Genomic DNA, 12,989 nt, shown 5'->3' on the forward strand with positions numbered 1-12,989 from the left:
GCCTGTTAATGCATGCCCTGGTTTACTGCTATATTTATGTCACATCCGTGTGTCCTGGGCACTTCAGGCAAGTGTAACAATTAAGTCCTTTTGCCAAGTTGCTTACAATCATTCTTCTCTCCCATGTCACTGCATAGCGGAGGTTTGAAGGGCATGCATATTGTCACAGGAGAGGTTTCGGAAGGAGACTTTCCCTGTGGGTTTGTTAATCCTGTGTCTTGAGTCTAGAATACTTCAGAAAAGAGCTTTAGTAGAAATGTGGCTGCTAATGATTTCTCTCCCCTATGGCTCCCCAGCAATTCTCAGTGAAGGAATTCTACTTGAAGATCATTCCTTGGCGCCTCTTCACCTTCAGAGTGTGTCCTGGCACCAAGGTGGGTGTGTCTCCATCCAGTTATTGTTGCCGTTCCCACCCTATCACCCCTTGTTGCTGAATAATGATCTGCCTGTTAGATCTGCTGTTGGGTTAGTGGGGTTATTTCCACTGAACAGCAGCTAGATACATGAAATCCAGGAACTCTCAAAACATCTTTCCTACCAGAGTACTGGAAATGTGTGCAAACAGGGCCAGCCATGTCTCTTCTCCTCACCCTAACATCAGGATCCTAGAGATCATTCTCAATCCTCTACCACACTTCTCCTAATTGCTTTACTGGAGGAGGAAGAAGGCATCTAGTTTTGGTCCACATGAAGCCCATACTGTTTGAAGTGGGCTTTTAAAAGCAAAATTCCAGCTGGAATCCAGATGCTAGAGGCAGTGTGCCTGTTAATTGGTTCTGTGTGGGTGTGCAGATGGGAAGATGTGTGTGCAGAAAGTGCTCTTAGTATGTGTACCACATACGCTGTGCCCTCTGCTGCACAGTGGTTTGACCCCGTCCTGCGTCTCTTTGCTGCTAGTTTTCTTACCATGGGCCTGATCCTGTGCACAAGCTGCTGACACTGGTGGTAGATGATGGGATCCAGCCCCCTGTGGAGCTCAGCTGCAAGGAGAGGAACATCTTGGCAGCCACTTTCATTCGTTCTCTGCATAAAAACATAGGTAAAAGAGGCTGGTGGGATAGATACTATGATTGGGGGATTCAGGTTGCTGCATCCCCAGGTTGCATGCATCACTGGGTGGCAGGCAGGGAGTTAGCACTTGAGGTCATTTAGTCCACTCTACTTAGAGTTATATAACTCTTCTAGGCATTGTAGAGTAGTCCTCTGTCTCCCCTTCTGCTTCCGATAACACTTCCAGTGAATGGATTTCATTGTCTCTGGCTTCTCATGCTCAGCAGGCTTTTCTGTCATTCCTCTGAAGGCATTTCTATGAGTGGCTGAATGTCTGAGACTAAACCACATACTGTTCCCTGGGAGTTCTGCTGTCCCTGCCTTCCATGGCAGATCACTCTGACTATAGAGCAGTCCTATGCAAATAGGGATGGGGACCCCATCCTGACACATGAGGTGTTGGCAGCTCAGATGCAATCATAAGATCACTGTTTCAGGAGGCTCAGAGACCTTTCAGGACAAAGTGAACTTCTTCCAACGGGAGCTGCGTCAAGTGCATATGAAGAGACCTCACTCGAAGGTTACACTGAAGGTCAGCCGCCACGGCCTGCTGGAATCTGTGAGTGAGCTCGTGACAGTTCGCATCTGGGTGGACAATAGGCTGTTCCCATTTGTGCCCAGGACCCATCCCTGCGCCAGTTACTATCTAGTGAAATCCAAGTTGACACCAACTGGGGGAACAATCACAACATTTGAGCTTCTAGCTCCAGGGCATAAACGGATCACCAGCTTTGGGAAGGGAAGCAAAATTTTTTTTCTCATTTGATAGTATTACATAATTAGATATATGTTGAAAGCCTTGCACCTTCTTCTTAAGCCTCTGGCATCAGTCACTGATAGTTGCTAGGACTTAGGGGCAGTTGATCTCTCCTGGTATGGCAGTAGCAATGTCTAGGCTAAAGGGGCAGTTGATTTGTGTGTGGTAGAAAGAGCCCTGACTACTGTCAAGACAAGCTGTATTGTGACAAGCACTGCCTTCGTCCAGTGTGCTTTGTTCGGGTTTGGTAACTGTTCCTGCTTGTGGAAAGCTGTGTACCTCCCCCTTAAACTGTAAGAGCCAGTGATGCTCTGAGCCGGGAGGAGGCCCTGGCCTGGCACTGTTATTCCCTTGCACAGTTCTTTAGAAAAATATAAGAAAATCCTGACAGTTGTCCTATATCAGATGCTTACTATTCCTTGAAAAATGGGAACCCACCCTAGATATTCTGAGAATTACTGTCATGTCAGTTAGGGTAGACCAAGCCGAAGAATGTGGAACTGTGGCAATAACAGCTCCAGAGCACTGACTCACTCTGTTTGCAAAGTGTTCTGCAGAGCATTAGCAGTGAGACTTGACTCAGATTGATCTGTTGTAGTCCTTAAATGACCTTCTAAATTAGATGCAATCAGTTGCCATGACTTGTTATGCCATGTGTGTTTTGGGACAGAATTGTGACAGAAATGGAAAAGACCAGGTGTGGGAGAGGGAGGACTAGTTGAGAGTCTCTTTGATATGGTTGAAAGCGACAAAGAGTCCTGTGGCACCTTATAGACTAACAGACATATTGGAGCATAAGCTTTCATGGGTGAATACCCACTTCGTCAGATGAATTGGATATGGTTGGTAAATTTAGATTTGGGAATATTTTCTGCAGATAGGACAGGCTGTACATCATATGCACTGAGGCTTCGGGTATTGGTTCATTATCCAAACCATTTTTAAATCCTACAAGCATTTTCAGAGACTCCCTCTGTATACTGTTATCTTGGAAATTGCTGCAGAGCCATTAGCTGTAGCATTGCAGGCAGATAAGATCAAAGAAATTCAATGTGGGGGTGAGAAATGTAAACATTTGATGTATGAGGACAACACACATGGCAAATGCAACCAGAGAGATAAGCACTAATCAGGGGCTAGCATGATGCTCCAATTTATTTAATGATCAACTAAGTCTGTGCTCACACGGTTGCATTCAGGGCTCTCTAGGGTACAGGTTTTGCTTTAATTGGGATCAGGAATATGGGCCTACATATTTCCAGTCACTAGAAAGATTTTGTTAAAGTAAATCATGCTGTAACAGGTAAATGTAAACCAGCGACTTTTCCTTGGGCTTCTTTCTTCTACATGCTCTCTGAGGGGCTATTTTCTAAACTGGACAGATGGGCCAGAGAGAACTGAGACTTCTTTACAAATGTTGCTCCTAGCTACAGACACTTTAATAAACTCTATTGAGTTGCTGCCTCTGGGTAGAGAGGGGAGGGGGCAGTTTTGGGGGAAGTGCTGTGAATGGGCAGTGCTTAGGCTGTTGCTATTGAGCAAACTTTGTCTTGGTCTTGAGACCAGGAGCTGTCAGATGTGGGGAACTTTTCTCTTAAATTCTGTAATGGAGAACACACCTATGGTTGAGGCTGAAGGGAAAGTGACCCCCCCAAGATTAGTTCCTGGCTCCCCACCCTGTATTCAGATTACTAGACTGGGCCCCTCCCATTCTGCTTTATTTAAGTCCTCCATGCATGGATGCTGAGCCCTGGGCAGTGGCCGCAGCTGCTAATGCTTTTCCTTTCATTCTCTCAGTCTCTGAAAGCAACACGGAATTTTTCCATTTCCGATTGGAGCAAAAACTTTGAAGTGATTTTCCAGGATGAGGAAGGTAAGTGAACTTGCACCAGCAGAAACTTTTATGGGCTTGAGGAGAATGTGCCAGGAGCATACCGGGAGTCACTTATTGGTGTGGAATTCTGGCTGCCTTGCAACATATCCATCTGTGTCTAGATCCTTTTATAGCCTCTGTGGTCTAGATCCTTCTGTGGCCTCCATCCCTGTAGTTCTGAACAAACATTAATGAATTTAGCCTCCCAACCCTCTGTGAGGTAGGGAAGTATTCTAATCCACATTTTACAGATGGAGATATGAGGCACAGAGACTAAGTGACTTACCCAAGGCCACACATTTGAGTGTGTGGCAGAGTTGGTAACAGAACACATTATTCTTGAGTCCCTGTTCAGTGCCTTCATTACAAGATCATCCCTTAGAGTTTGTAGCTGGGCTTCCCATTGTGTCACTTGTAAATAGTGGCTGGTTTGATATTGGCCACCTGTGTGGAGAAAGGGATGTGAACGTGGTGGATCAAGAGGTTTCACTAGTCATTTGTGTATTTAAATGTGTGAAAATTAATCTCCTGCATTTCATGCTCACTTCATGGATGTGAAACCACAGGTCTGAGTGAATGGAAAATCATTCAGCAACAGGAGTCTGATATGAGCAGTTATAGGAAAATTAAGTGAACAGCCATCTCTGTACTTCTTTTCCTGTGATCCCATTCCCAGAGGCAATGCTCTGCCCATCACAGTGACTTAGAGATAATGATGCTCTAGCCAGAGAGATTATTTTGTTTTCCTGGCAGCTCTGGGTGGGAAGAAGAAATGGAAGAGAGTTGGATGTGGCCCAGAGCTGACCGGTTTTGGACTTGTTTTATCTTGTAGCTCTGGACTGGGGAGGGCCCCGCAGAGAGTGGTTTGAGCTGATCTGTAAGGCTTTATTTGACACCACCAATCAACTCTTTACCCGCTTCAGTGACAACAACCAGGCACTGGTGAGTCCTTACCTTCCTACTTCGGTGGACAGAACTTGACATGTAAGCATACCGTCAGCTAAACAGCAAACATATCAAAACAGCCTCCTTGCCTGCCTGCTTTCCCCGGCTGCTGGCATGCCTGCCCCAAAATCCTCCTAAATTCTCTCCAAATTCTTGCTTGGATGTCCCAACGTGTTGCAGAGTTAAGAGCATTGGCTCATAAGCCAGCAAGTTACACCACTAACAGGGAGCTCTAGTCTTCCAGGAACCGGGGTTGGCACTACCTAAGAAGGCCTTATTGGTCACAGGATGCAGTCTGTCTGCCTATTAGAATCCCTTCCTCTTGTCATGGATGTGGCATGCATGTGGCTCATGTTGTGTCCCTGCTGGTTTTTAATCTCTGCTGCTGTGCTCTCCGAGGGTCACTCCTGAGACCCACAAGTGCTTTACCTTAAGCACTGGGCCAAATGAAGGAGGTCAGTCTAGAAATGTGATCGTAATGGTCCCTTCTGGCCTTAAAAGCTATGAATCTGTGTTCAGATTTAGGGTGCAGTTTAAAGGCTGTGAGGGCATCTTCCTGGATGCAGTGTGCAATGTGAATGCCAGATGGGGTCATTGCTATCACTTGTGTTAACCGTGGCTGGTACTGTAGTAATTCTGATCCCTCTCGTTTGCAGGTGCATCCCAACCCTGGCCGGCCCCCACATTTACGGCTGAAGGTGTATGAGTTTGCAGGCCGCCTGGTAGGGAAGTGTCTCTATGAGTCATCTCTGGGAGGAGCTTACAAGCAGCTGGTGCGAGCTCGTTTCACCAGATCCTTTCTGGCTCAGATCATAGGACTGCGAATGCATTACAAGGTAAGGCCACACTGCCCTCTGTGCTGAGACCAGGCTGAAGTGAAACTGAACGTGATCTTGCTCCCAGCAGACCCAGAATTCCTGCTCAACCATGTATGTTAAATCCCTCCCCCCTCTCTCTTTCTCCATCTCCACCCCCTGTACCTCATCTACCTTTCTTCCTCAGTATTTTGAAACAGATGACCCAGAATTCTATAAATCCAAGGTTTGTTTCATATTGAACAATGATGTGAGTGAGATGGAGCTCGTCTTCGCTGAGGAGAAATACAACAAATTGGGGCAGCTGGAGAAGGTGAGAGGTGATGGGTGAGGGTGGGACAGTCTCCACTCCTTTCATCTGTAGTGGGAGAGGTTGGGAATTGTGTGGGATGTCCCTGCAGCAGTGGCCACAGAAGCAGAGTATCAGTAAAGTAGGAGTAGGGAGAGTTTCTTCAGGCAGGGGTTCATGCTAAAGGGATGATACTGCTCATCTTCACACATTCTTACGCTGACATCCTCGTGTGGCTTCTTGTTTCAGGTGGTTGAGCTGGTAACTGGAGGGGCTCAGGTCCTAGTAACCAATGAAAATAAAATCTTCTACCTGAATCTGCTTGCCCAATACAGACTGGCCAATCAGGTTAGAGAAGAGGTGGATCACTTCCTGAAAGGTGAGGTACTGTGTGCTCCCTGCTTGGCTCTAACTCCCTGTTCTGGAGGCACTGCCACTTACTCTCTTCTCATCTTTCAGGTCTCAATGAGCTGGTTCCTGAAAACCTCCTAGCTATTTTTGATGAGAATGAGCTTGAGGTAGGTCCTGCTGATCCTGATCCTGCCTGCCCACTCACCCTCCTTTTCAGATGAAAGTAGAGCTGGCTGGGGATGGAAAGACTCAACACTTGCAAAGTGTGTCTTCCCAAAACCTTTCCCCCTCCCCTCCATTGTGAGCATGTGTATCTGAGGGAGAAGGCACTGAGTGTCGTTTGGGGGAATCCTCCTTCTCTCACGTATGTGCTGGCTTCAGGGATAATAATGTATCATTATTGTTTATAGTCCTAATCAATGGGTATTTGAGTCATGGGTTCAGATGCTCTTAATGTCCCCTGGGGTAGTAGGAAGGCTAGCCAGACTGAATGCCGCTTAGGGCAGGTGAGATGATCTTTAGAGGACAGGGCCAGTTCCTTTAGGCCACCCTTCTACCATAATATTGAGCCCAGGGCAAGACAAAGAGGCACTGATCAATTTCTCTGCTCTCCGTTTAACATCTACGCCTAGATTCCTTGGTGCACACATCCAAGTTCCAGCTCTGAGACTCACCGCTCTGCATAATCTGTCTAATACTTCGCTTTGTACAGTGGTCATTTGGGAATCCAAACATGAGATCTTGTTTTGTGGGAAGCTGTTACCCTAGTCAATTTAGGGTACTACAAGGGGGCGCTCTCACTAGGTGACAAGATTTTAGAATAGCAATGGGGTGCATAGGACTCTTAGTCCCCTCCTCTCAGTGTTTCCCCTATTTCCTGGTTTTGCAGCTGTTTTTTTCCCTTCCCTTAGCCTATCTTACATCCAACGGGAGAAGTTGGTACTTCATGAGATACCATCCTATCTCTTGATTGAGATCATGAGGTCTTATTAGATTTGCTTATGTCCTGAGCCCAGGACTCTGAGCATCCTGCATGCCTCTTAAGGGCACAAAGCTGACTATTGTAACCGGAATAATGGCTGGCTTCATGGGTACTTTGTGCTACTGCTTTTGTAACTGCAGGTCTTTTTCCTTTCAGCTGCTGATGTGTGGTACTGGAGACATCAGTGTCTGTGATTTTAAGGCTCATGCTGTGCTGGTGGGAGGATCCTGGCACTTCCGAGAAAAGGCAAGTGGGAAGCTTCCTCCACTGAAATAGGTTGACTGTCTTCTGTGTCACTTGGGCTTCATATGGAGACTACCTGCTGAAAGCAGGAGAAGCTTCCAGAAAAAAAAACTGGAAAGAACTTGGAGAAGAGCAGAGTAGAAAAGCAAGACCTGGGCCTGGTGATATAGACACAGGAGAGCAGACTTTGCATTTGGAAAGGGAGATTACAAAGAGGACAGAAGCCACTGAGGGCAGAATAGGGATGACTGGACTGCAGCTGCAGCAGGGGAAAGTTCAGTATTTGTACTGAGAAAAGAAAAGGCAACAGTAAGAGCATTTCAGCATTGGGCCAAGGCAAGTGTTGGGAATCTCATCAGTGAAGATGTTCAGGATGATATGCCTATTTATCAGGGATGATTTGAGGATTTTTCAGTCCATGTCATTGTGAGATAGAAGGTTGGCAGCCAGTAGAGATTCCTGAGCAAGTGACCCTGGACTTATTCCAGGAGCATATCCCACCCTGATGAGGGGGGCACATGAGACAGTCTAGAGAAGTGATTGGAACTGCCAAAGTGTCCAAGGGCTGGTCCACACTAACCCCCCAGTTCGAATTAAGATACGCAACTTCAGCTATGTGAATAACGTAGCTGAAGTCGAAGTATCTTAGTTCGAACTACAAGGTACTTACCGCGGGTCCACACATGGCAGGCAGGCTCCCCCGTCAACTCCGCCTACTCCTCTCGCGGAGCAGGGGTACTGGTGTCGACAGCAAGCACTTCCGGGATCGATTTATCGCGTCTAGACAAGACGCGATAAATCGATCCCAGAAGATCGGTTGCTTACCGCCGAACCCGGAGGTAAGTATAGACGTATAGAGGGAAACAAATTACATGAGTGACAGACGCTAGAACTGTTCCCCCTTCCAACCTGCCAAGGCACCAGAGGATGTGGGAGAGGAAAATATTAGCCTAATGCAGGAAGCAGATACGGATTTTTATCTTAAACCTTAATTAGCTTTCCCATTCAGCATTTCCAATCAGGGCTTTGGAGCTGTGCTCCGGCTCCGCTCCAGGCAAAAACCTGCAGCTCCACTGCTCTGGAGCTGCTCCGCGCTCCAGCTCCAGGCTCTGCTCCAAAGCCCTGTTTCCAATAGAGAGGAGCACCTGTGCTGTGGGAGATGGATGAGACATTCCTAGTGTAATAGAGGTGGGTGGTGGCAACAAGGGGTAAAGGTGGCTGGTGAGAATTGACTATGCAATTGTTCCTTTTCTGGTTTGCCCTCATAATAGGGGTGGCTGTGGCAGTTGGTAGAGCTACTTTCTTGCAAGACATTTTGCCTGCTCTTCTTTTTCTGATAACCTGCCATTGTACTTGTGTGACCCTGCTTCCCTGACCTGGCTCTGCCATTACTGGTCCCTCTCAGGTCATGAGGTGGTTTTGGACCGTGGTTTCCAGTTTCACGCAGGAGGAACTGGCCCGGCTGTTGCAGTTCACAACTGGTTCCTCTCAGCTGCCTCCGGGAGGGTTTGCTGCACTCTGTCCATCTTTCCAGATCATCGCAGCTCCAACCCATAGTACTTTGCCGACAGCCCACACCTGGTGAGTGCCTTGGCCATTGAACTCCCTGCAGCATGCATGTGGGATTAGACTATGTGCTTCTGGGTGGTGAGTACTTCATCTAGTGGCATGCCTTGTGGTGAGCTGCCAACACTGCATGCCAGGTGTGTGGGCCCCTCTGAACTGTGAGCTGCTGGTAGTAAGCATGTGGTTGGCAACCTGTATATAATGGGTGACAGCATGTGGTGGACACCATGTCATCCCACCCGAGGGCAGTGAGCAGCTGGAGGTGTCTGTGGTGGACATTCCCCCACTGCACGAGTGGTGCGTATTAATTAATTTTTTTTTTTTCAGTTTTAACCAGCTGTGCCTCCCTACTTATGACTCCTATGAAGAAGTGCACAAGATGCTGCAGCTGGCCATCAGCGAAGGATGTGAGGGCTTTGGCATGCTGTGATTCCCTTCCCCATCCCAGCTTCCTGGCTCTTCAGGGCAAGGCGTAGCTCCAGTCCACTGCTCATTCTTCCCTTCACAGAGCAATGGAGATAGAGCACAGACTCTGTGCAAAGAGGAATGTCATGTGGTCTTTCCGTGTCAAGAGTACATCACCAAGAGCATGCCTCATGCCATCCTCTCACTCCCATCTCAGTTCAGAGTGGTACGGCAAAAGAACTGTGGTACTTTTGTCAGGGTAGTATGGCACTGGGATTTCCCAGGACTCGGTGCATCTGTCCCTCTGGGAGGAGAGAGAGCCTGTGAGCAGGAGTTGGTGTGGCACAGGAGGAGGTCTATGTAGCAGCCAGTACTGTAGCTGTTTTGGGCAAGGACCAGCTTGAAGCTCTGTTGGAGATCTGGCATGTGGGAAGCCGTAACACCTTTCCATGCTTTGGCCCAAGTCCTTCTGCTGATGCTCCCCTATAGCTTATGTAACTCCCCCTGTATTGCATGTCTCTGAAGGGCACAGGCTTGTTTTCCCATTCAGTACCTGACCCATTAGGGCTTCCAGTTCTCTTCCTTTCACTTGCACTGGAAGCTGCTGTTTCTTGCCCTTGCTGGAGAGGAGGGAGAGCAGCATCTGCTAGAGAGAGCAACCCAAAGGAACACACTCTTGTTAGAGCACAAGGACCGGCCCTGGCAGTGACACTGTACTACTTCCGCCAAGGGCTGGCAGAAGGAGCATCCTTCTGTACTGACAGTGGCTGGTACAGGCCTCTGCTACTAAGCTGGAAGAGGAGATTCTCCTCCAGTGAATGTTTCTGATAGTGGTCCTAAAGTTGCACAGGAAGCTGTCCCACACCCCTTGCCTTCCTTTCCCTTCCTCAGGAGAGGGGATGGGTATGAGTGTGTGAGCCCTCAACGCTGAGCACAAATGCTTCTCCAACATTCACCTTCATGGCATGTATGTAGTAAGTGATAGGCCAGCTGGCCAGCAGGCAGCTACTACAGTGTGCATTGGGCTTCTGTTTGTACAGAATTACAGTTGGGGTGATGGTATTGGACAGAACCCAGTACCTCAGCCCCTGACATTCCACAGGGTCTTGGCTTCTACCTCTATCACATGGCAGCAGGAGGTACTGCCTGAAGTATGCTGGAAGAGGAGGAGAGTGTTTCCCAAAGGGGTGTTGGTGCTTGGAGAGCAGCTGGCCTTCTCTCTTCCCAATCCTCTGCTGTTCTCTTCCTGAAAACTGTTCCTTGCTGTTTCTTCTAGTGTTGCAGGCTTTCCAGTACACAGGGTACTAAACTGGATCATCTCCCAAACAGACACTGAGTAGCCCACGAGGTGGCATGTTGCACTAACCATTGTCCAGATTACAGTTTGGGAGACAGTATGAGCAGCAAATTTATAACTACCAGGTTCTGTTACCTCTGACTGTCTGCTCAGCTCCTCCCATCCCAGCGAAGTAAAGGGGTGAGGAGTCAAGGATCCAAGCTGGCAAACTTTCCAGTTTCAACAGTGAGGCCAAAATCTGAACAGATCATTGCACTCCCAATTTGCCCCTAAAGTGCATCTCTTCAGATCAAGAGTGGACGCACATTGGTGAGTGGTTGGTGTGTGAGAAGAACCTGTGCTGAATGCAGTCACTGGAACGAGGAAGATTCAGGATCCTGGGTTGGGATTTCAATCTAGCATCTCTCCTAAGAGCTAATTTTAGAAAAATAGATAAAATAAAAAATGGTGCCATCACCCTCAGTCCCTTCATTCTGCTGTAGCTGTAGCTGCCCTGAACTGGGCAGGACTTGTGAGGTATGGCTTTTAAGATGGCTCTTCACTTTTCCAATACAACTTACTAAATAAATTAGGAATCTTGGGAAACATTATAGAAAAATGTCTTTTTTATCAAAGCAGTGTCTTAATCGTTCTTAGGGAGAGTTTGCATCACATCTCTACAGAAATATAAGCCATTGTGATGCCCAAACCAGCTGGAACACCAAGCATTGTCATGGCTCATCGGGATTTCTCAGTCTTGTGGATTAATTCCCTCTTGGGCACTGAAGTGCTGGGAGACAGCCTGCTAAATAGCTGGTGCAGCTCCTCCCTGACTGATCACTTTAGCAGTGGCTACTTTGTCCCTTTTTTAAAACAGGCTCCCTTTTTGTAAGGTTCTGACCCCCTCTGGGGTTCCAACTTATTTGCACTCGGGATGGCTTCTATGGTCAGTGCAGTTGGGGCTCTTGTATGTTCACCCATTCACTGCTGTCCCTAGGGACCAAAAGAAGGTGGCAGTGTTGCTCCGCCCAACTCCTGTTGGTTGGGGAGGTGCAGCGTGGTGCTGTTCCCTCATTGCAGTCTTATGTCTTGTTCTTTGGCCTGGCAAGGGCCTTTCGAACCTTGTGGTTATAGGCTGATTCTGCCGATGACATCTTCCTCAGGAATCCTCTCCCTCCTTCTCTAGAGCTGGACTGTTTCCACATTGAGGAACTGAGTGGCTGAACACCGAGTAGCTTCATCTGCTTGAAACAGCTCCCTAATCCTCACTGCGGTACAGCCAGCGCCCCTCGCCTCTCTGCAGTTATACAGATGCCAAGGATTTTCTTTCAACACAAGTGCAGTCAGAACTGTGGTGGATGCTGTTAGTTCTTATTTGATAACCTTTCTTTATTGTTTCCATAAGCTGTTAGCTGGTCCCATTTCCCCTAGGGCTCCACCACTTCAGTGGTAGAGCATCTTTGTCCTTAAATCTCTTCCTTCCTCCTCCCAACACACCCACCTTATATGCTGCCCTTACAATAACACCAGTCTGGGGGCAAGGTACGGAATGCACTGTGGTCACCTGTACTGTATTTTTTTCTGCTGCAGAGGCTCCTTATTTTAGTTGGTCCCTTAAATATTCCCACCTAATTGAGGCGCTTCAGTAGAAAGTTTTTGGTGCATGGTACTATCTCAGACAGATTCCTCACTCTGGAGCTGCCGTGGACCTCACAGGGCCTGGCCTCTGCCTGTATCTGAGAGTCATGTTGCATGTTTTAGAAACCAGGGACTAAGAGAGAGAGGCCAGGCCCCAGTTCTAGCTGGCAAGTTCCAAGTGGAGTTCAGCAGGTTCTGGAAGCCCATGGATTTTGTAAATAGTTTGTATAATAAATAAAATATTTTAAAAATGCGGTCGTCTTGGTTTGGAGTTGTTCCTGAGAGCACAGATGTGACCTAAACTGGTTAGCTTTAATGGTAAAGAGTCCTCTTCAGATCTTCTAGTTTCTCACCAAGTCTGTTCCCAGGATTGGGCAGGGCTTCTCACCCATCCCACTGGTTTCTGGTAGGACTGACTAAATCAAGGACCTGAAAATTGAACTAAATTCTGCAGCAAGACTAGCTGGCTTCTGTGGTGCTTCAGGGCAGCAGGCTGGAAATTCTGCAGCAACTTCTGGTAAATCCAGAAATGAGATTTTTAGTAAACTTACTATACAAATGAATAATAGGGTCAGTTTCTGAGTTAATTTTTATATAAATGCCTTTCATTATATTCTGTGCTGCTGGTATTTACATTGAATTTGCTTAGCTGCATTGTAGAAGTTGTCAGGGGAGAAGCTGGAGGTTTTGGTTGGAAGGGTGGACAGTTGGAGTTTATGGCACCTGGGAAGTTGTGGTAGTTTTGGAATGTGGGCTATACACTTGGCATCTGGAGGTTTCTTCTAAATGATCAACTAAA

The 12,989-nt window shown here is 47.5% G+C and overlaps 1 protein-coding gene across 5 annotated transcripts in view; it reads left to right on the forward strand.

The window, feature by feature from the left end:
- The window catches only part of AREL1 (apoptosis resistant E3 ubiquitin protein ligase 1), a 27,041-nt gene extending 14,597 nt beyond the window's left edge, over window positions 1-12,444 (forward strand). For all 5 annotated transcript variants that reach the window (XM_034768523.1, XM_034768521.1, XM_034768524.1 and 2 more), the window contains 12 exons: window positions 297-374; window positions 898-1,039; window positions 1,488-1,609; window positions 3,605-3,680; window positions 4,513-4,622; window positions 5,282-5,461; window positions 5,628-5,753; window positions 5,979-6,108; window positions 6,189-6,247; window positions 7,219-7,308; window positions 8,711-8,886; window positions 9,199-12,444. In XM_034768523.1, coding sequence (XP_034624414.1) covers window positions 297-374; window positions 898-1,039; window positions 1,488-1,609; window positions 3,605-3,680; window positions 4,513-4,622; window positions 5,282-5,461; window positions 5,628-5,753; window positions 5,979-6,108; window positions 6,189-6,247; window positions 7,219-7,308; window positions 8,711-8,886; window positions 9,199-9,301 — 1,392 coding nt within the window. In that variant the 3' untranslated portion in view covers window positions 9,302-12,444. The remainder of the gene's footprint in view (window positions 1-296; window positions 375-897; window positions 1,040-1,487; window positions 1,610-3,604; window positions 3,681-4,512; window positions 4,623-5,281; window positions 5,462-5,627; window positions 5,754-5,978; window positions 6,109-6,188; window positions 6,248-7,218; window positions 7,309-8,710; window positions 8,887-9,198) is intronic.
- Window positions 12,445-12,989: the final 545 nt, after the last annotated feature.

The sequence above is a fragment of the Trachemys scripta genome, chromosome 4 (genome assembly GCF_013100865.1).
Source record: "Trachemys scripta elegans isolate TJP31775 chromosome 4, CAS_Tse_1.0, whole genome shotgun sequence".
In the NCBI taxonomy this organism is placed as follows: domain Eukaryota; kingdom Metazoa; phylum Chordata; order Testudines; family Emydidae; genus Trachemys; species Trachemys scripta.